Below are 23,437 nucleotides of genomic sequence, written 5' to 3' on the forward strand. Positions count from 1 at the left end.
CACAGGTTCAGGTTTTCGTTCTAATAATTTAATATACAACTAACAACACACAGTGAAAGTTGCAAATACTAAATAGCGATATGTGTGTGCGTGCGTGCGGGGGGTGAGGCGGGCAGCAAGGGAAGCGAGGTGAGAGTGAAACAGACAGGGTAGGCCTACAACTTTATTTAATTCATGCAGGTGTTCGTTCTTTATTTGTTTAACAACACACCAGTTAGTTGGGCTTGCAAGTTGCGTGTGCGTGCTGTGCGTGTGTATGAGAGAGGGGGGTGAGGCGGGCAGCAAGGCACGGGAGAAACCTATTTTTTCATGTAACCATGGTTTCAGGAAACGTATTGCCGTTGTTCATGTCGCAAAAACGAGGGCGAGGCTTGATTTCTTAGGGCGTGCCAGATCAAATTCAGCCGTGACATTTATTAACGTGAGAACAAAATTAAGGAAGGATCAGCTGTTTGCGATCACTTTATAAATGCCGTGGCGACGTGGGTGTACTACGAAACCTGCACTCGAATCTGTGGCAGATTTTACACCCGATTGATAAATGAGGGCCTGAGTCTGTACCGGGGGGGCAGTCAGACAGATATTTTGTGAAGCCACTAAGGAAATCGGGACTTCCTGAAAGTTCATATAATGGCCTGTTGTGGCGCTGTCATAGCTCCATAGAGGTCCATGTATTTGGGCCCAACTTCCTAGACTGTATTACCTTAATAATAATAAACATGGTCATGAATACTTTCTGCTTCCAGTCACTAGTTTAAAGTCTAATTTCTCATGTCATAATATTATTTTTGGAAAATTATGGTCCCATTTATTAAAACGATGACCATAAAGTTGCGTATGTTCTGAGGGGCGTGGCTACCGTTACAGTCTATGATCGGGAGCCACCCCCGTTCGAGTCAAAATAAAAACCAACGAAGAAGAAGGGGGGAAGTCCCGCCTCGTCTGGGCCAGCCAATGGCCAGCTGCACCACTCAGTTCACACGGGTGTGATTTTCTTTTTTTTTACAGTCTATGGTCTGTACATAGTCAACATCTTCCTCAGTTTTGGATCAGTAACAGTGGGCGGGTAATTTGTGTATTCTCGGTTGAGGGCCAAATAATTTACTTTGTGTTTTTGTTGTGTTTTTCCAATATGTGATGTAATTATCATATAAATAAGCAGAACATTATTTGAATAACCTGTTAATGAAGTGACATTGATTTGATTTCTGCTCTCTCACAAACTTTACCATATAAAGGGCACTTCACTTTCAGTTGATCAGTCATTACTCTTTCAAACAATTGTTGAATGAATTGTGATTATTTTTTTCAAATAATCAATATATTTATCCATTTGATTATATTTTTCTGATTGAAAAAAGTAAGTATGGCAATACATATACCATACATATACTCCATATGTCCACTATTGGACCCATAATTCAAACATCACTTTAAAACAAGACAAGGTAATGAATACAAGAAACGACAAAATACTGTTGTTGCCACCTTTATTGAATACAATGGGTCATATTTTATGACTTTATGTACAGTGATTTGAATTGGAGAACTTATTCAGCAGGTTCTTTTCCCTGTAACAATAGGAATATAAGTTTAGATATTAAATGAATCTTAGTTAAAGATAGTCAACATAATGAACCTACTATTGAACATGTATTACCTTGGAGTCACGACTTTTAGCTCTCATCTTGTTGACCTGGGATTCAGCGATGTCGGCACGTTCTTCAGCTTCCTCCAGCTCATTCTGAACCTTCCTGCACTTGGACAGGTGAACGTTGGCTGCTTCCTCCTACAATATGATAGAGATGGTTCAAAGCCTCAATACTTGAAAAGAACATCTTACAATCATAGTCCAAACAAGACCATTTCAGGGTATTGTAATGTGTGGCCCAAGCAGTATTGTTCATGAGTGACATTCATGTGGTCACATGAATTATCCCCGACAGGTTCTCATTGGAATAGCACAATCATAGCTGTGTTCTTGTTCTTGTTCGGCACCCCAAGCCAAACATTGCAGCTTGGTTATAGGAAACAAAAGCCATTGCTTTCTGTAGTCCATTTTGCCTGAATATCCCTGAATCACACTGCCTGTGTCTTCAGTATGTGAAGCTTGCCTTTAGTTACAGTAACAGATCAGAGCCTCCACAATGCCCATGAATACATAACTGATTCCCATTATTCCTTATAGGACAACAACACTCTGCCCATGGCAACCAAATGTATATTTGTCTTACCGCTTCTTCAGCCTGCCTCTTGTAGCCCTTCACCTTCATCTGCAGCTTGTCTACCAGATCCTGAAGCCTGCCAAGATTCTTCTTGTCCTCTTCAGTCTGAAGTGAGAGTGAATTGAGAACATTAGTTTTTCGTCAATGGCGTGATGGTCATTAAAGTGAACATGATAAGATAGTATACCTGGTATGACAGCTCCTTCACTCTCCTCTCGTACTTGCGGACACCTTTAACAGCGTCAGTTCCGCCTCTCTGTGCAGATTCAACCTCTCCCTCCAGTTCACGCACCTTCACAATGGAACCATACATTATGAAATAAATTCAGTTTTATTTCATTGACTATAAGCTGTGTTGAAGTAAACCTCATCTTACCCTGCCCTCCAGTTTCTGGAGCTGCTTCTTGCCTCCCTTCATGGCCAGGTTCTCAGCCTCGTCGAGACGGTGCTGCAGGTCCTTGACTGTGACCTCCAGGTTCTTCTTCATCCTCTCCAGGTGAGAGCTGGTGTCCTGCTCCTTCTTCAGCTCCTCAGCCATCATAGCAGCCTGGAAATAATTTAAAAAATGTCCCGCATGTCTTGGTGTCCATGCCATACACAGACAATGAGCACAGACAATAATGTATATTTTAAGCATGCCACAAGGATGTCCAATTATTGTCCTGGTATATTAATATAATAACAAATATAATTATAATGGGTAAGCAGCGGTTTGTCATCCTAACTTACATCAGTGATGGCTTTCTTGGCCTTATCCTCAGCATTCCTTGCTTCTTGAACAGAGTCGTCCACTTCACCTTGGACCTGGATCAGGTCGGTTTCAAGCTTCTTCTTGGTGTTCAAAAGGCTTGTGTTCTAAAATAAACATTCAGTTTAGCAACGCATGAGCAACAGCAAGTATGCATGACTTGTATGATAAATATGGTGAGAGTTCTTCCATTGACTTACCTGGGAGTGCAACAGGCCAGCGCGTTCACTGGCATCCACTAGCTCTTGTTCAGCCACTTTGCGGCCTCTCTCTGTCTGTTCCACAGCCACTCTCAGCTCCTCGATCTCGGCGACCATGAGGCCGTTCCTACGCTCCACCATGGCAGCTTGTTCCTTACTATCTTCTTGGCTTCTGCAAGCATCGTCAAGGTGCAGTTGGGCATCCTAAAATAAATCACATTTGAGGTGGTCATGTTAAGAGAAACATCAGAATGTGACTTGTTCAGAGCAGTTCCGTTGTTTGAATATGTGTCCAACGACTATGTTTTCCACCTTAAGCGAGCCCTGGACATTCCTCAGCTGCTTCTGGGCCTCAGATGCCTGGCGGTTGGCGTGGCTCAGCTGAACCTCCATCTCGTTCAGGTCTCCCTCCATCTTCTTCTTGATTCTCAGGGCATCGTTTCTGCTCCTGACCTCACCGTCCAGAGTGCTCTGCATGGAGTCGACCACCCTTGCGCTGTTCCTCTTGATCTGCTCCATCTCTTCATCCTTCTCTGCCAGCTTCCTGTCGACCTCACCCTTGATCTGGTTGAGCTCCAGCTGGACACGAAGAATCTTGGACTCCTCGTGCTCCAGAGTACCCTGAAATATAATACAGGATCAAAAGGTTGTAGGATCATACTGTATACTGCTATGCTGTTTGAATGTAACATGTCTTGAAAGAAATGTAAAATATAGACATGCATTGTTGATCTAGGAGCTAAGGTGTCACCTCGGCTTCCTCCAGGGCTGTCTGGATCTCGGACTTCTCTGTCTCTGTCTGCTTCTTGGACTTCTCCAGCTCATGGATGCTCTTTCCAGTCTCACCAATCTGTTCAGTCAGGTCTGAGATCTCCTCTGCACCAAGGTTGAAAAGAATCAATGAGGAACTAACAATCAGCTATTTGTATTTGCATTTGAATAGTGTTCAAGCTTGTTTAACTGTTATTAAAAGAATGATGTAGAGGAAACTCACGTTGCAGGTTCTTGTTCTCACGCTTCATGGTCTCCAGTTGGTCCAGAGACTCCTCGTAAGAGTTCTTCATTTTAAACAACTCAGTGCTGAGAGAACGAGCCTCTTTCTGAGCGCCCTCCAGCTCCGCCTGGCCCTCTTCAAACTTCTGCTTCCATTCTGCCAAGACCTGCAGAGCAGCAGTAATGAAATGTGTCATTTACCTACCACACTTTAAAGACCTGCACAGCAGCAGTAATGAAATGTGTCATTTATCACATTTCAAGAAGGCATGCACTATTTTGTTTCAAAATAACGTATGTCAAAGCACCTTATCGAAGTTCCTCTGTTTCTTGTCAAGGTTGGCAGCCAAACTATTGGCCCTCTCCACATCAATCATGAGGTCTTCCACCTCACCCTGGAGTCTTTGCTTGGTTTTCTCCAGAGAGGCGCATTTGGAATTCACAGCCTCGATTTGCTCCTCAGCTTCCTGAAGACGCTGGGCGAGCTTCTTCCTGTTGATCGGTTTTGAATGGAATCAAATTATTGTGAGCAATGTTTTGTTTAGTGTGTGGTACCAGTAAACCTATGTTTTGTATAGTGAGTGGTACCTGATGGTGTAAACCACTTACTTAGCCTCCTCCAGCTCCTCAGTGCGTTGGACAGCATCAGTCTCATACTTGCTCCTCCACTGACACACCTCAGCGTTGGCCTTGGACATTCCACGCTGCAGCTCCGCCTTCGCCTCCTGCTCCTCTTCAAACTGTTCCCTCAGAAGGTCACAGTCATGGCGAGCTGATTGCACAGCGTGGGCAAGAGCATTCTTTGCCTGTCAAAAGAAAAATACCCAGATAATGTCAGCTGGATAAAATTACCAAACAAAATAGAATCAGGCCTATTCGTAAGAAAGAAAATAAAAGGCTGTTCCTCATACCTTAACCTCCTCTTCAACGTGTCTCTTCAACTCCTCAATCTGTTGGGTGAAGGCCTGCTTGCCTCTGGTAAGCTGAGAGACCAGAGCTTCTTTCTCCTCAAGTTGACGACCAAACTCACCTAGTTAGACATTCAAATATTAGTTTAAAACATTTAAATAATCTTTGTTGGATACATAATCCTTAAATCCGTGTGATAACTGCGGATCAAAGCATTATCTCTAATTATGTAATTAGCTCAAGTGCCATTGACAGACCATGCATGCTAGTGGACTTTATGATGAACATTTACCATTTTCCGTCAACAGTCTAGCTCTTTGAGCTCCAATATCATTTAGCTGGCGAACATTCTCATCACTCTTGGACTTGATTTCACTGAGTTGGTCCTCAAGGGTGCGACACATCTTCTCCAGATTTCCCTGTTGAATAACATTGGACATATTCAATCATTGAAGTAACCTACAATGCATTTCCTTGTTTTTTTGTATTTTGTCAAGAATTTCAAACAAGCATTCTATACTACCTTTGCCTTTGCAACAGCTTCCATGTTGCTGGACAGGTCATCGATCTCCATCTTGTATTCACTCTTCTCCTTCTCCAGTTTCTGCTTGACTCTCTGAAGGTTGTCGATCTGCTCGCCCAGCTCTGCGACGCTGTCCGCCTGTTTCTTGCGGAGAGCAGAAGCAGTGGCTTCATGCTGCAGGGTGGACTCTTCAAGGTCACGACGCAGCTTCTGGAACTCAGCCTCGCGCTTCTTATTCATCTCGATCTGAGAAGCGGTGGCTCCGCCGGCCTCCTCCAGCCTCTCGCTGATCTCCTCAAGTTCCCTGGAGAGGTCGGCTCTCTGCTTCTCAACCTTAGCACGAGCAGCACGCTCTGCCTCAATCTCCTCCTCCAGTTCTTCAATACGAGCCTTTCAGATTAAGGAACATATTAAAATATGAATAAAATCTGCCGAATTACGCAAGTCACTTTAGAACGGTAGACAAATTTACCTATCTAGGTATCCAGATTGTCCCTAAACTAGAAGATGTGGTAAATCAGAATCATAGCCCAATTATAGAGTCTATTACGGAAGCGCTGGACAGATGGTCAAGCCTTCCAATTTCTCTTATAGGTAGAATAAATATCCTCAAAATGAACACACTCCCTAAACTGTTGTATTTGTTTCAGAATATCCCCTTGCCGCCTCCTGACGGCTTTTTTACTAAAATGGAAAAGTTGTTTTGTAATTATATTTGGAATAACCGACGCCCCAGGCTCCGTTTATCTTTGTTATATTTACCTTATGATAGAGGAGGGCTAAAGTGCCCTAATATGTTATGGTACTATTGGGCAGCTCAGTTGAGAACTATAATGTTCTATTATACAGAGAAGGGATCCCCCACATGGAGGAACATTGAATCACACTCTTTGAAGCTCCCTCTGCCAGAATATCTTTACTCTAATTCGAGTAAAAAACTGATAAAATATACAGCTAATCCTATTGTTAAAAACATGATTAAAGTTTGGCAGGATGTCAGACTTTATCTTTTGGATATCCAACCCAGTTTTTGATTCAGCCCAATTTGGGGAAATGAATATTTCACCCCAGGAAGGGCGGATGGGGGCTTCAAAATATGGGCCAAGCAAGGGATTAAACAATGGAAGGATGTTTTTGACAAAAGGGGGAATCTACTCTCTTTTGATGAACTAGCTGCTAAATACAATTTACCCCGTACACACTTCTTCAAGTATTTACAACTCAGAAGCTTTATAGGGGTTAAACAGGTGAATTCTCTGACACTCCCTCCCCTGTCAATAATAGAAAAAGAGCTTATCAGAAACCCCTTTAATAGGGGCATCATTTCTGATTTATACTCTATGTTAGTAGAATTCTCTCCTGAATCCTCTGAATCCAAATATAATGCATGGAAGGCTGATCTACAAGAGGAATTGACATTGGAAGAATGGAGCTCAGCCTGTATGGATGCTCAATCCCAGACGGGTAACACTCGGTTAAAACTGTTGCAATATAATTGGCTGATGAGGGTCTATATCACTCCAGATAAATTAAATAAATTTAGTGCAGATATTCCAGATACTTGTATCAGATGTGGTAAAGACAAAGGTACACTTTTCCATTGTCTGTGGGCATGTCCAAGAGTGAAAGAATTCTGGGAAGAAGTGAGGAGGGAGATTCAGAAGATATTGTCGATAGATATTGAGCTTGACCCAAAACTGTTTCTATTAGGTCTTTACCCACATGGCCATAAGATTCAGAGTAGCGAACAAAGATTTCTAGATTTATGTTTACTACAAGCCAAAAGGGCTATAGCCTTATCGTGGAAAAAGATAGGCAAACCCAGTATTGCTCAGTGGTTTAGGGAGTTATCATTGTGTCTTCCTCTGGAAAGAATCACTTATACTTTGAAGAATAAACAGAAGATGTTTGATAAGATATGGGGATGGTTTATCCAATATATTACGGTTAATGATTTATCTTATTTAATGGTGGAAACTGAAAATGTGTAATTGTATTCTCTGCAGCTGTTTGGTCTTGTGGCCATAAGGACTCAGTTGTTGTTACCATTCTAAGTGCCCTTATTTTATTATACTGTATTTATATATGTATGTATGTATTGTATGTTTTGTTTTTGTTTTTTGTTTGTTTTTCATTTTAAGTAATTGTATTGTCTGTATTATTATGTATTGTTTTGTTGTATTGTCCGTTTGTCAAAAAAAAAGAAATGCAATAAATATATTGTTAAAAAATATATATGAATAAACACTTACTTATAATCAATGGTGTTAAAGAAGATAAAAAAAGAAATACCTGGAGTTCTTTGATCTTCTTCTGCAGCTGGGCGCCCAAAGATTGCTCATCCTCAATCTTACTCAGAAGCTGGGCTACTTCAAAGTCCTTCCTGTGGAATACAGTACATCATACATCATATTGGTAGTTTTTCTCCGTTGCATTTCATATTTTGTTATTATTAATAATAATCATTATTATTCATATTAATTATTCATATCGTGGTCCACGTTACTTCTTTATCTTCTCGTCAGACTGTTGTTTGTCGTTCTCCAGATCCATGATGGATTCCTGGGCCAGTTTCAGATCACCCTCAAGCTTTCTCTTGGCTCTCTCGAGGTCCATGCGGAGCTTCTTCTCTTGCTCCAGAGAACCCTCCAACTGCACAACAATATGTTTGTGTTTTTATTCAGTACAACAATATATAGTTCAAAACACCCAATTGACTTGATGTACTGACGTCGTCAACTTGCTGCTCCAGCTTGGTCTTGGCCTTGGTCAGAGTGTTGACTTTGTCTTCCTCTGCCTGCAGGTCGTCCAGGGTCTGCTGATGGGCCTCCTGGAGAGCCTTCTTCTCCTTGGTCAGCTTAGAAAGACCTTCATCTTGGGAGGCCATCTCCTCAGTCAGGTTCTTCACCTAAAGAAGCAGAACAGATTAGTTGTCATGAATGGATCATTATTGTTGTATAACTTGATGAGACGGTTGGCTAGAGTGTATAATGTTGAACCTTGTTTTCAGTGGCGTGTTTCTCCTTCTCCACTTTGGCCAAGGTGAGCTCCAGGTCATCAATGTCCTTCTTGAGCTCAGAGCATTCATCTTCCAGCTTCCTCTTCTTGGCCGTCAGCTCCGCATTGATCTCCTCTTCGTCCTCCAGTCTCTCAGTCGTCTCTTTGAGCTTTGCCTCCAACTGGATCTTACTTTTGATGAGACCCTCACATCTCTCCTCAGCATCATTCAGAGCCTCATCTCCCTGGTTGTCAATGAAAAAGATAAGTGAGTGAACATTTCAGTGTTTGTTCTGGGTGAGATATGAGTTCCAGCTGCTTCCTGGGGGGGGGGGGGGGGACATTAGTAGACTGAACAAGCTGTTGAAAAAGTCAGACTCTATCATTGTTAGAGCTTGGACGGTATACGGAAGCGGTGGCGGAGGTGAGGACAAGGAAGAAGCTGGAGGCTATCAACCTCTCTAAAAGGATATACTATGGACTATAGTAGTGGCATTATGCACATACACCCTCCCCCACAAAATAACCACAAATTGGGTCTACATTGTATGATGCCAACGGCCATTCGACGGTCTACTCTGCAAAATACATGGGCAACTTGCGGCCCGGGGGCCACATGTACGTGGCCCCCACCATCACTTAATGCGGCCAGCAGGTTAATATCAGAATACTGATATATTATTGATTTCAGCTATATTACTATAGTACTAAAATGTTCTTCTCTTTATTTAGTTCATGAAGTTAACATAACTATAACTAAATTAAATAAAAATGTCACTTTTCAGGATTCCAATTCAAAAATAGCAAAACATTATTCGGCATTTCAATTAAAAATTCAGCTGTTAAGATTCCAAACATGCAAATATCTTTAATTACTTCCGTCTAAATTAGTAGCTTAATTAATGAGTATACGGTATAGTATTCAAATGTTATTGTCTATTTTAATGTCCAATGTATTTGTATTTAGTTAACAGTTAACATAACTATAATTATAGTTAGTCACACTGCAACGCGTTTTGAGCTTGTAGATCGGCTATTACAAACAGTAATATGCAATGTGGCACTCTGGAGCGAGAGTGGAAATATAGTGGCCATCTCCATCGTCAAATTTGCCCACTCCTGGTCTACAATACATATACATTGTACATTAGATAAAAGGTTTAAGCTGATAAACGATATGAAATATTAGCAAACATTTCCTGTAAAGTGTAGCTACTTACTGATGCCGATGCTGCTGCAAGGTTATTCTTCTCCTGCACTATAGCCACCAATTTCTCTTCTAGTGACTTCTTGGAGGCCAGGGCAGTGGCCAGGTCAGTCGTCATCTTTTCATAGTTCTCCTTCATGTTCATCAGTTCCTTCTCAGTCTCAGCGCTTTGCAGAAGAGGCTTGATCTTGTAGTAGACCTTCATCCATGGCCAGTGTTTCACACTGACGAATGAGCGGAGGTTGAACTGGATGGTGTAGACGGCCTCTCTGTGGAAAACAGTGGATCATGACTGAGGATCCCCCTGAGCTGCAGATCTAGTTTCCATGAAATATGACTGCAGGGCGTAATTATTATAGCTTATTGTGTCATTATTATTAATATTGTTGTTGTCGTTATTGCTGTTGTTTCCCCCGGCAAAGTGCTCCACCCAAGAGCCTGGTTCTGCTTGACGTTTCTTCCTTTTAAGGGGATAGAGTTTTTTCCTTGCCAACATCACCAAAATCTTGCTTAACAATCTTTGCTATTGTATTACTAGTGAGTGTGACTTTACATTTATTTTATTAAACAGCAATGACAACACAATATTAAGTACAACATGACACATTGTACTTAATATTGAATTGGTGTTTTCAAAGTACCTTCTAACCATCATCTTGGAAAACTCCTTCCTCATGAGGTAAGCTCTTGCAAGAGCCTGAGTCATGCCGACCAGAGCAGCCAGCTTTTCATCTCGCATCTCCTCAAGGACACCCAGCAGACCAGCTTTGAAGAACACCTGAATAATGTTACAAACACTGTAACTAAACAACCGTAAGATAGACTTTTAATGCTCTCTGGATAACGTTAAATCAGATTTGCAGTGCGCTTAACTTGTATACTCATCATGAGGTAGGCCTACAGTGTGTTTACCTTGGTGTGTCCAAAGCGGTAATCATCAACGGGAACATCAATGGACCCAAGCAGCTTCTCAGAGGCCTTCTTGTTGTCCATGAACGAGCCCTCGGGACATGCCGCGGCATTCAGTACTTTGTACCTGTTTTGTAAAAGAGGGTCATTTTGCATATGGGTTCGGAACTAAAAGCTCAGTTGAAGGCGTTCTATCAGGCTGTGTTACGGCCTGGTATGGAAACTACTGCCCGAGAAAAGATAAGCCTACAACGAGTAGTGCGATCGGCAGGGCACATCATGGGAGGCCAGCTGCACTCCAGGAACTGTAGAAAAAGCGGTGTGTAGTCAAAGCATCATCAAGGACAAGCCCCACCGAAGTCACACACAAACTGTTCAACCCTCTACTACAACGACCGTGGCCGGGCAAGGGGCCTTGCCGCAGTATCAAGAGCATCACCACCAGGTTCATGAACAGTTTTCAGGCATGAGTCTTGTTCAGCAGCCTGATGACAGGGATGTCATCAGGCTGCTGGAATATAGTGACTTGGTCTTAGCTCTTCCTTGGACACCCGTGGATTATACCAGGGACAAGGGTCTTTTCTTTGCTCTTCCTCATGGACCTACTGTACTTGCAGATTATACCACTGTCTGTCAGTCAATCAACTTTATGCGGATTGCGGTTGACACACACTGTCATTTTGCACCTTCATGCCATTTCTGTGTTTTTTCTAGCACCTTAAAGGACCACTTCACCACTTTTCAACCTATCTTCATATAATAGGTCCTCACTAATAATCATGAAAAAATGGCACGATTGTTTTCTACTCAGTCTGTGTCTCATAGGACGGCTGTGGGCAGTTTAGAAACCGTCTTCCATCGATGATGTCACTGGAAGACGGTTTCTGAACTGCCCACAGCCCTCCTATGAGACACAGACCGAGTAGAAAAATAATTGTGCCATTCTTTCATGATTATTAGTGAGGACCTATTATATGAAGATGGGTTGAAAAGTAGTGAAGTGGTCCTTTAACTAACATCCATAATGCACAGCATATCTGCTGCTATGCTCACGTGCCTGCAGCCTTTATAGTTTATCTCTGGTACTATATGTAGATATTTGTGTTAATCTGCTTTCCCACTTGCCCCCTCCCCCCTTTCTTCTTCCCCTTCTTTCCTTTTCTTATGGAAATAACGATACGATGGTAAATATATAATTTTGTATACACTTTTTTTTACCTTGTAAACCTGTGATGTGACAATAAAGCAGTCTGAAAAAAGAATGAATACCTCTGCTTGAAGTCAGCATAGGGGATCCTGCTGGGGAAGCCCTTTCTACAGATCCTGATGCCCTCCAGCACACCGTTACACCTCAGCTGGTGGATGACCAGGAAGTTCTCCATCAGGCCTGTAAAGATGTTGCGTCATTATTACTAAATAGTTACACACTGACCAAAGTTGCATTCACTGACCACCTCACTGTCATTGTTTAAATGGCTATTTTCTGTGTTTACCTGGAGTCTTGGTCTCGTTGGGATTCATATAATATAATTATTGTCTCCACCAGGCCGAAGGCATGGGGAGAGAGTATGTGCCCGTGTGTGTGTGTGTGTGTGTGTGTGTGTGTCCGTCCGTCCGTCCGTCCACTAAACTCCGGCACCGTTAACCTGGTCAATGCCAAATTTTGCACACACTCCCTGGATGCCAACGAACCTCTGGCCCAAATTTTCCAGAATGGCCTGATTATATCACCACCAGGAGGCCAACATTTGAAAAACATTTTTTTTATATCTGTCCAAAAATCCTTCAAATCGTTACACACTATCTCTATAGTCATGTGTTCAAGCCGGATCTGTCCGATATTTCATATTCCATCCTAATTGGCTAACATTGGCTTTCAAAGTTGGCAGGATTGGCCCGTTTTGAACAAAAAGCCTCAAATCATGCAGGTGGATTTTTGCAAAACACATTTCTTTGGTGCAAAATGCCTCAAATCATGAACACAGCATGCAATTTACGTGAAATCTTTCACATACTTTCCTACTAGGCTGAGGAATATATCACACCCTTTTCACATTGGCCTGTTATATCGCCACCAACAGGTGGATTTTTGCAAAACTCATTAATGGAACAAAATGCCTCAAATCATCCAATTGCCATCAAAGGCAAGAATTTCACATTGGCCTATTATAGCGCCACCAGGAGGCCACAACCTGACCTGCCCTCGTGGAGACCTGTGACCAGAGGGGCACTTTATCTAGTTATATATTTTCTGTGTTTACCTGGAACCTTGGTCTCGTTGGGGATCAGGCAACGCACAAAGTGAGGATGAGTGCTCCTCAAGTTGGTCATCAGCATCCCCAAGTTTGCCTATTGAGACATAAAAGAGCCAATTAGGCTTATTATTAGTAAAACTTGATTACAATATTGAACTTTTCTCTCCACTACAATTATTAAACATACATGGATATAATGTTGATAATAATGAATAAATATTCATACCCTGAAAGCACTAGACACAGTCTGCATGGAACCACCCTTCTTCTTACCTCCCTTCTTTGTCGTATCTGTTTATATTAGTTGGAATCATGATTTATCATTAGTTATACAGAATGATAACAGTATTCATTTAACAATACCTTTAGGCTCAGGTGGATAGAACACACATATTATATTATTATATTAATAAACATACCTTCAGGCTCAGGTGGGGGATAGAACAGGGATAGCAGTTTACATGAAGACTTCTGGTACAGCTGAATGACAGAGTCGTTAAGAGGATCTTTGTTCTTGTCCAGCCAGCCTGTGATGCTGTAGTCCACCGTTCCAGCATAGTGGACCAGGGAGAAGTGAGCCTCGCCCTTGCCTTTGCCGGGCTTGGGCTTCTCAAAGGCCTTGTTCTTTCCCAGATGCGCTAAAAGCAGCGCCTCTGCGAAGGATTTGTCTGTAGCCTTCGGGAACATGCACTGCTCTTCAAGGATGGAGAAGATGCCCAAAGGCTTTGGAAAGGAAACAAAACAGACAAATCAACAAAAACATAGTGCCATTGACAAAAAACAACATTTACATCATGTCCATTAAAGCACAAAATAATAGTATACCTTCTCAAGGAACGCAATGCTGACAGACAAGTCTATGACAATACATAATATAATACGCAATAATAATAATAATAATAATCCTCCTCAATCAGCTCAATGAGACAGCCAAGTCCATGTACCTACCTTCTCAATGAGCTCAATGCAGATAGCCAAGTCCATGCCGAAGTCAACGAGATCCCAGGGAATTCCTTCTTTCAGGTACTCTTCTTGTTCCAGGACAAACATGGTATGGTTGAAAAACTGTTGCAGTTTCTCATTGGTGAAGTTGATGCACAGCTGCTCCAGGGTGTTGAACTGTGAGTGGAGTGGACATTTCATTAGCCCAATCTCTTGTAATTGTGTAATTGTGAAAAAAAGAATAAGTCCCCCATTTAAAACAAGTCTTTACTTACATCAAAGATTTCAAAACCAGCGATGTCCAGCACACCAATGTAGAAGTTTCTCGCTTGCTTGGTGTCCAGCATCTCGTTGATCCTAATGACCATCCAGAAGAACTGCTTCTCATAGATGGACTTGGCCAAGGCACCGACTGAGTTCATTACCTAAGGAAATAGGAACATTATTAGTAGGGGTGTGAATTACACAATTTACAAACTGCAATTTAGACATTTAGCAGACGCTCTAAATCCAGTGTGATGTACAGTAAGCAAGTAAAACAACATTGAATGCATAGAAATAGTAATCTAGGATCGGTAAACCAAGAAACTATCATCAGTCTTGAAACTATAGGCTACACACTAGATGCCAGGTCTACAAAATTAACCTGGCATCTGTCTACATAACATGCTATCAAAATAACATTTTAGCCTTTACATAAGCCTGTAATGTTGTCAAGGCTAGGGCAAGTGCTACGGGCTAAAGTGGAGTCTTCAGATTTCGGCGGAGGATTTGGAGTGAGTCTGCAGTTCTAACTGCAATAGGGAGTTCACAGTTTGGGAGCCAGAAGAGAGATGAGTCTGTCCCGGGTGTTTTAGGGAAGATTCTGACAGCTTCCCTGTGTTAGCTGATCTGGGTGAGTGGGAGGGGTACTACTCACCTGTGGCACAGTCTGGCCCTTGGTCACAAACTCGTTTCCCACTTTCACTCTGGGGTAGCAATATGCCTTAAGCATGTCTCCTGAGTTCAGACCCATCAGGTAGCAGATCTTGTCAGCCTCTGAAATATTCATACAATTTGCCATTTATAATTTAGGCATTTAGCAAACACTCCAGAGAGTGACTTACAGTACGGAAGTTAAACGCAAGGCACGTCAAATTAATGCGTAGAGATAGTAACACAGGAAATCCAAACAATCAGTCTAAGTGTGACAATTGATTTGTAATATGAGTAAATTCAATACGCGTGACAAAGTCAGCATTATTTCATTTCATTCCTCTCACCCTCTGTGCCATCTGGCTCCGCCTGCTCCTCACGCTGCTTCTGCTTGAACTTCATGACTCCATGATGCATCACTGCACCGGTGAACTTGTAGATGTAGTGCTTCTCCTCCTTGTTGAAGCCCAGGATGTCAATAGCATCCTGATGGAAATAAGCAGAGACGAGATTAAGCATTAGATTAACAAACATCCTTTAAAACGGTCTACAACTCAACAGTCAACAAACCAACATACTGCATAGGGTGTCTGCACATTTCTGAAGTGACTTTTAAGAAGACCTTTCAATACCTAAACATTTAAAGACCATTACTGCGTCAAAACAAATGCAATGCAAAGTAAAAATAGGATTATTTTGGGAGGTGTTGTAGAAAAGACATTGTGCAGAGCAACTGACTGTGCAGTGCACAGTGAGCAGTAGGAAGACTCACGTCAGTAGCCATCAGCTCCACTTTGTCGTCGATGCTGGCCACAGTGATCTGACCCATGCTGATCAACGGGAAGTCATAGGGGTTGGTGGTGATCAGACACATATCTGAAAAGGCATTACAAAGCTAGGGTGAGCATGTGTTTTTATTCATTTATTTATGTTCTCACTGCATCATCAGTCATTCCATTTACCAATAATCTCAGGTATGTGGGCTGTCATCATCTGGAAAAAGATGTGGTAACCTCTCTCTAGAGGAAGCTGGTAGGTCACTCTGGACTTCTCCAGCAGATCTATATGGGTTGTACATAACTCTTAATAATACTAATAATAATATACATGGGTTGTACATAACTCATAATAATACTAATAATAATAATAATCTACATGGAGGAATATACAATTTATCATCTGTGAACTTCATACTTACATGTCTCAATATCAGCACTGGCCAATTTACCCGCATTGTTGAAATGGATTCTGATGAATTTACCCTGTTTGATACAGCACAATTTGTTGCATCCCTCTACATTGTGGAATTATTGCAGATTTTCTCATAAAATTACATTATTTTACACTTACAAAGCGAGAGGAGTTGTCATTCCTCACAGTCTTTGCATTACCATAGGCCTCCAGCAAGGGATTGGCTGCAATAATCTGATCCTCCAGTGACCCCTAGAATGTTTTAGACATCGCCCAGTTTAGAATTAGCTCAGAATTATTTTAAATTGAATTGCTATATTGCATATAAATGCTTTATGTTCCAAAACATGTATTTGTTAAAGTTAAAAACATACAATATACCTTGATTTTACCGCTATCAGCCGCCGATTTCTCTCCAGAGGCAGTTGCAGCTGTTGCAAAGTACTGGATGACACGCTTGGTGTTCACAGTCTTTCCAGCACCGGATTCTCCACTGGTTATAAATGCATACATTCAGAGAAATGCACTTGCAATTTGTGTACTGTACAATGTTCTTTTTTTTAATGCCTACATATATACTATTATAGTATAGATGATGGAAACTTACGTGATCAGGACAGACTGGTTCTCTTTATCTGTAAAATGTAAAGCAAAACTTTTAGTCATGGATACAGCCCAAAACCATTATAGTTCTGCATTTGTTTACATTGTCCTGACTAGTACGTACCCATCAGCATGAACTGAAAGGCGTTGTCAGAGACAGAGAAGATGTGGGGTGGAGCCTCAATACGCTTCTTGCCTCTGTAGGCATTCACAACCTCCTGGTCGTACACTGGGAGCCACTTGTAGGGGTTCACAGTTGCACAGAACAAACCAGAGTATGTCTGAAGGGGAGAAGAGAGAGAACATTAACATCATACAACATATGACAACATATATAGCACTGACTATGCCACATATCTGTGACAACTGATTACAGTCACGAGTTGCAAGTGGCATGAACTAAGGAGCAAGTTAATTTCTATGGTTTTCACTTGACATAGCGTGTACTCTTTATTTTTCTTTCTTTGCTATCAAAAGGTGAAATAGTGTATTGCTCTCAGCGTGTAGAAAAGCTTACATAGATCATCCATGCTGCATAACGCTCTTTGAGGTTATACAGGACAGAGGCTTCACTGAGGTAGGTCATCATGGCCATGTCCTCAATCTTGTCATACTTGGGAGGGTTCATAGGGCTCACGTCCGCCTCAGGGACAGTTCTTGTCTAAGAAATGTAAAAAAAAAAAACAACAACAAACACACAACTTCAGAATGTATTCTGATTACAATTGTACTATGCTGCCACTATACTTGATTTTAGATACAGCTCTACTTACGTCCTTCTTTTCTCCTATCGTTTCCACGGTGACATTGCCACCCTCCTTACTGAGGATTTTACACTTGACGTAGAGCTCCGCCTTATCGGCCACATATGCTGCCGATTTGGCATCAAAGGGCGCAGTTTGGGCTTCAAGTCTCTCCCTCTCTGGCTTACGGAGATATATGGCGGCTTTGCCATATTGCTCCATCTCAGCGTCCGTACTCATTGTGGCGGCTTTCTGTAGACGGACAAATAGATGCAGGCGTTGATGCCTTTTCTGACTGGAGATCTGAGCAGATGGGCCTAATTATAGGACTACTGTATGTAGGACTATTCTTATGGTTATAGCTTATTGTATTGTATTATTAAAAGAATATGAACTCACCTTTCACTCCTACCAAGCAGTGAAATATTTTGAGCAACCCCTAAGTGTGGTGGGAAGAAAACACATAATTTTGAGGACATGAACATATGCTCATTCTTGCCACACACCACTTTGTAAGAGACATTTTTAAATCTCTCATCAGTTCCACATCTGAACATCGTGATCCATTTCAATATTATTATAACATGCAATGCAATGAAATTAATATTTGACAATACAGCTTTTTTTTCGTAAATTTCATTTTTGTCTTTTTACTGAAGCATTTCTTTCATACACGTTAATTCCATTGTATGAATTAATGTTACATTCAGGGGCATGTGTAGACTAGCCAATCTCTTCCAAAGAAGTACTTGATTCACGGGGTGCGTTCGGAAATGCGTACCGGGAGCGCACTCTCCTATTGGTTTGCATTGCACAGTGCGCTCAGTGCGCTATTTCCGAACGCGCCCATAAGAGTAAAAAGTTAAACACATACAATGCAAATTATTTAAAATAATCAAATATCTAAATAAAATGAATAAACCAAAGCCATTTCCAATCCGGCGCAAAACCATATCACTATAAATAAAATAATCATTTAAAACTGTACAATATAACTGTACAGATCATATAACTATTAACTGTATAAATGATTCTGTCCAGTGTCTGTAAACTCGGTAGCTACATAACACTATACAGAGTAATGTTAAAAAAAAATTAACAGCTATGTCTAATAGATATATTATATGACTATGAATACATGTAGCTACTGTAACATCTCTAAAACATTTACAGTGGATTACTATGAATAGCTAACGTCATTAAAAGATTTGCAGCATGACCATCATGGACCGATGGAAGTCTCACCAGCAAATGGAACGTTGCACTCCTCTGCAATGGGTTCATGTCAACCATCCCAGCATGCTTATATGAGGTGTTAATTGCAGGCTATGCAGAAAGTAAAAGTGGGTGTTGCCTTTCAAGGTCTGTTTTCATTTCCAGTTGACATCGCAATTTGCATCCATTTAGCCATTTGAAAAAGGATCTATTAATGAACATGTAAAGTTATACTTCCAACACTCACATGACACTTACTACTACATTCATGGCTCCGTTGAGGAAACCTGACATTCAAATTCATGAGCAGGCTTGGATCGCTCACTGAATAGACTCATTGGACAGATGGGACAGACCCAGGCCGTAGTTCTGTAAGGTACACTTCTATACCATCAGAGGACACTGGCATGAGTGTCTCGCCTAGAGTAGTAACCTGTGGGGCTGGGTAAATGTACTGTATTTATTTATTTATTTGTATTCTCGTATTATGTGATGTACTGTCTTACCTTGTGGGCCACGAGCCTGTAATAACATTTATTTATAGGCCTATTGCTTCTTGGCTATGTTGGCTGAAGCCATGCCAAGTACTGTACTTTATGGTATATAAATAGTGTAATTGGCAGGGCGGTAGTAGGGTGCTGGGTTTCGTCATCTAAATTCATTACATTACTTCACGTCTTGTCAGATACATTATTTACTGATGGTCTAATTAAGATGTCTCCCCAACGCATGCTTAACATTTTCATCATTTTATTCTAGCAATTACCCCCCCCCCCCCCCCCCCCCCCCATAAATCTGAGCTATTACTATTATTTGGAACATGCTAATATTCAGTGAGGAAGGCCAATAAGCAAGTACTCAAATACTTTACTTGAGTATAATTTGTCATTTTACTCGAGTATTTCCAGTGTATGCTACTTCATACTTCCACTACACTGCATTTCAGGAGGAATTCTGAAATGTAGTGAAGATTCCTCCTGAAGTGCAGCTGTCAAATTTAATTTGAGAGCTTTAGTTACCATTGTTTCTTGTGTGTTTCTTTATAGTCATGGTCATAGTTCAGATGTTAATGAGTTGTTGACTACACTCCAAAAAATCCTCTGGCACTGACTTAACGGGACTCGCTTCACTGTAGGGCAACCGTCACGCATTCCTTTACTGGTCCTTAACTTTATTTCCATTCCTTGTACTCATCACATTTCCTTTCAGCATTACATTTCATCATAAATGCATTCATTAGCAGACTCAGTGACAGATAATTGCACACACAGCTGACACAGTCTACGGTTCTCGTCACAGCTTGCCAGTGTCAAATCAAGCACAAAGTACAAAGTGTGTTTTGAAGAAAAGTCAAAATGGCAGAAAATGTATCCTGAGTACGCATTTTACGACCTATGGTTCAAGAGTTATAAGGCGAAATGTAAAGTGGGCTGTTATAGCGCCACCATGAGGCCGACTGATGTAATTATTACATTAATTTTAATCATTATTCTGAACCTCCCCTCCATGTGTTGTTTGTAACTGTAGCCTGCGACGGTTTCTGAGAGAAAAATACATGATGTGAGTTTTCGCATTTTCCCATGTAAGTCGATTGGAAGTTTTAATGCACTAATAAATTCATTATTAATCAATAATTTGTTAAAGTGAAAAAGGGCTTCATTAAGACCTCCGTAATATTATGGTCAATGCCTGTGTGAAAAGTCGGAGCGATTGGTGCAGCCAGTGAGGAGCTACGACAGTGTTTCAGACATTCATTCAGACGATTGAGTGAATTATTGCGAACGCAGCAGATCATGTCTGTCTGTCTGTGTGTCTGTGTGTCTGTCCCACTGTTACACCACCCGCCCGCCACCAGAGGGCGCAGCTGTATCACACAAAACACACACGCACGCACGCACTCTCACACACACACACACACACACAACTTAACTTAAAAAAAAACTTAACTTAAAATGAAAAAGAAAAAACTTAACTTAAAAAAGAATCTTAAAAAAACAAAAAAACTTAACTTAAAAAAAACCTTTAAAAACACTTAACTTCAGAAAACTTAACTTAAAAATAAAATCTTAAAAACTTTAAAAAACACAAAAAGAGAACTTTAAAAATAAATCCTTAAAAAAGTATGTAATTTATTCTAATTGTTGTTATTGCCATTTACGAGCTGCGTTCGCTTCACGCGTTTGCGCGTCTTACTTGTACTGTAAAGTATGAAGTATGATGATGATGATGAATAGACTATGGCCAAGGCTGAGCACAGAAGTAGCTGGGCTCCTAAAAAGGTTAAAGGTGAATGAGTCCTACCGCCTTTTTGAGGTACGTCCCACTGGGAGGGAGGAGACCCCCGGGCAGACCGAGGCGCACATGGAGGGATCACATCGACTCACTGGCCTTGGAACGACACGGGATCCCCCAGGAGGAAGTTACTAATGTTGCTCTGGAAAGGGATGGAGTTCTCTGGTGGAGCTGTTGCCCCTGCGACCACACTACGGATAAGCGGTTGAAGATGGATGGATAATTGAAGTAAATAGGAGGCCATGGCAGAACTATATTAAAAGTATAAACTCCAAAACAACTCTCATGTGTAATCACTGGGAGGCCTAATACTGTCCACGACAGGTTATAAGCAAATATAGTATTGTTCTTGTTAAGATTGGCCTCAAATTTACTTTAAATACTTCAGGATCTGCCCTACTCTCTTGGATAAAACAAAATCAGCCTGGGAACAGGACCTGAATTTAGAGCTGGAGGAAGAGACGTGGGAACTCTCTTTGAGGCGTATTCATACTACCTCTTTATGTCTTAGACATTGCCTAATTCAATTCAAAATAGTACATCGTTTGCATTTCTCGAGAGAAAAACTATCTAAAATGTATCCTGACATTGACTCTACTTGTATAAGATGTCATGTGGAGCCAGCCTCTGTTGGACATATGTTCTGGGGATGCACTTCCTTGAACCCATTTTGGAATAGTATTTTTGATGCTTTCTCAACCATCTGTCATATGCCAATTGCGCCCAACCCGATAACTGCTATATTTGGAGTTCCCAACGACGATGCACCAATTACCTCTCCCCAAGCCAATTTCATAGCTTTTGCTTCACTCATAGCGAGGAGACTTATTCTCCGCAATTGGAAATCTGATAAACCTCCAACATTTACAAGTTGGGTCAAGGATGTTCTATCCTTTATACCATTGGAGAAGCTCAGATACAACAGGTTCAAATCCCGCCAGAAATTTGTAAGGGCTTGGTCCCCTTTCCTTGAATTCACCCTTTCACTGTCTTCCGACTCACTGTCTTTTGATGATGTGTCCTAAGTGTTTTTCCTACATGTAATTTGGTTCACTGTGTAGCCCCTTAATCTAGTAAAAGGCTAATTTTATGTTATTGTATTTATTTATTTCATTTATTATTTATATCCTTTGCTACCTGTTTATTTTTTATTTCTTTGTTGTTTTGTTGTTGTTGTCTTGTTTTGTGATGGAACCGGGGAGGGTGGGGTATATGTGGGGTTGTTTGTCTACAAAAAATTGAAAATCTTATAAATAAAGTTATAAATAAAAAGAAAAATACTTCAGGATCAGGAATGCAACAAAAACACAATCTCCATGTAGAAGATACATACATGTACTTGTGTAAAAGTACAAAAGTATTGGCATCAAAATATACCTAAGTACCAAAAGTGCAAAGTTCTCTTTATGCAGAATGTCCCATTTCACAAGATCTCAAAAGTATAAACATCTTTAGAAAATAGCATATCTACAATGCACGATGCAACATTGTGAGCTTGTAGATCTGCAAGCCAAGACTTAATTAACTGAAACACAGACTGACCATTCCATCTAAGAACCCTGTCAGCTCTTCCCTAGCTGGTGTCACCTGTAGCATGCCTGCCTTTTAAACAGCTCAGGCAAACCATCCCATGCAGTAATCCAATTAACTCAAACCTGGCTAACTAAGGCCTGTAAGTTATCTTACACATTTACTATTAACAGACTTAAATAACTTAACCGATTCCCTGTGGCAATTAATTTACAGAGTATAATATAAATAAGACAAAACATAACAAACACCCCTCCTCCTCCTCTACAGTGCTTGCTTGGCCCATTCCAATCAACAGGATTAGATTGCCATCTCTGCAGAGGACAGACAGGCGTGACCAACAAACAATTTACATTCAGTGTCAATAAATAAACCTGCAACACAAATATGTCATATGACTCAGCTGAGGGTGTGTGTGTCTTAAACATGCACACGATCACAATGTTGTGTCAGTTGAATATTTTTGTTCTGCTGCCCCAAACAGGGCTCCCATGTAAAATAGATCTGAAATACAGTGGTGCTTGTTACAAGTAAAAGTCTGGTACTCAACATTTACTTGAGTAAAAGTACAAAAGTATTGTTATCAAAATGCACTTAACCCTTTTTGGTTACGGTACTTTAGCTATTGAAAAATAGCAGATCTACAAGCTCATAGTGCGGCACTCTACGAGCTTGTAGGTCTGCCATTTGTTTTTAATCGTGAAAATGTAGTGCAAATCTTTGAATATATATTCGTTCAGAGCCAACGTTTTTAACTCAAATCTTTGCTTCTGGGGGGGGGGGGGGGGTCAACATATCTTCAGATGGGGGTCGGCGGCCAATTACATATAATCTTGGGGGTCCTTGACATGAAAATGTTTGACTGAACGACTGAATACAAACATGAGGTCTTTCAGAAAACTGTCGTGATTTAGACTAGAGGGCATAAAGGTAGAAACTTCATCTCTCTCTCTGCTAATTGGGCCTTGACCCGATAGGACCCCGGACCCCGACCCCCCGGCCTCTGCCTGCTCTATAGGGCTCTCTCTGGTGGGACAGGG

General features: G+C 41.2%; 1 protein-coding gene across 1 annotated transcript; it reads right to left on the reverse strand.

Annotated features, from left to right (window-relative positions):
* Positions 1-1,473: 1,473 nt before the first annotated feature.
* On the reverse strand, positions 1,474-18,685 carry LOC310875482 (myosin heavy chain, fast skeletal muscle-like). Its single transcript, XM_083788725.1, has 41 exons — positions 18,606-18,685; positions 17,760-17,799; positions 17,391-17,612; positions 17,135-17,278; positions 16,742-16,898; positions 16,622-16,649; positions 16,396-16,507; positions 16,174-16,266; positions 16,022-16,085; positions 15,786-15,884; positions 15,596-15,699; positions 15,171-15,309; positions 14,828-14,946; positions 14,184-14,333; positions 13,915-14,085; positions 13,386-13,689; positions 13,193-13,257; positions 12,973-13,060; positions 11,981-12,098; positions 10,715-10,838; positions 10,444-10,580; positions 9,816-10,071; positions 8,598-8,840; positions 8,330-8,506; positions 8,105-8,250; positions 7,891-7,981; positions 5,599-5,988; positions 5,368-5,494; positions 5,078-5,196; positions 4,776-4,972; positions 4,475-4,658; positions 4,168-4,333; positions 3,925-4,049; positions 3,486-3,794; positions 3,174-3,377; positions 2,955-3,080; positions 2,602-2,772; positions 2,413-2,517; positions 2,235-2,330; positions 1,661-1,789; positions 1,474-1,571 (listed from the first exon to the last, which is right to left on the reverse strand). Exons 3-41 carry the CDS (start codon positions 17,598-17,600, stop codon positions 1,551-1,553), a joined length of 5,808 nt encoding a protein of 1,935 aa, XP_083644851.1. The 5' UTR covers positions 17,601-17,612; positions 17,760-17,799; positions 18,606-18,685; the 3' UTR covers positions 1,474-1,550.
* Positions 18,686-23,437: the final 4,752 nt, after the last annotated feature.

The sequence above is a fragment of the Protomyctophum parallelum genome (genome assembly GCF_964188405.1).
Source record: "Protomyctophum parallelum genome assembly, chromosome: 18".
Classification (NCBI taxonomy): Eukaryota; Metazoa; Chordata; class Actinopteri; order Myctophiformes; family Myctophidae; genus Protomyctophum; species Protomyctophum parallelum.

Excerpts from the sequence above, each read along its gene's own strand:
- LOC310875482 (XM_083788725.1), bottom strand. The coding sequence starts at position 17,600 with ATGAGTACGGACGCTGAGATGGAGCAATATGGCAAAGCCGCCATATAT. Across the intron at positions 16,650-16,741 it reads CTTTCAGTTCATGCTGATGG|ATAAAGAGAACCAGTCTGTC; the intron begins GTACGTACTAGT and ends TACATTTTACAG. Across the intron at positions 3,795-3,924 it reads CAGCCCTGGAGGAAGCCGAG|GGTACTCTGGAGCACGAGGA; the intron begins GTGACACCTTAG and ends ATTATATTTCAG.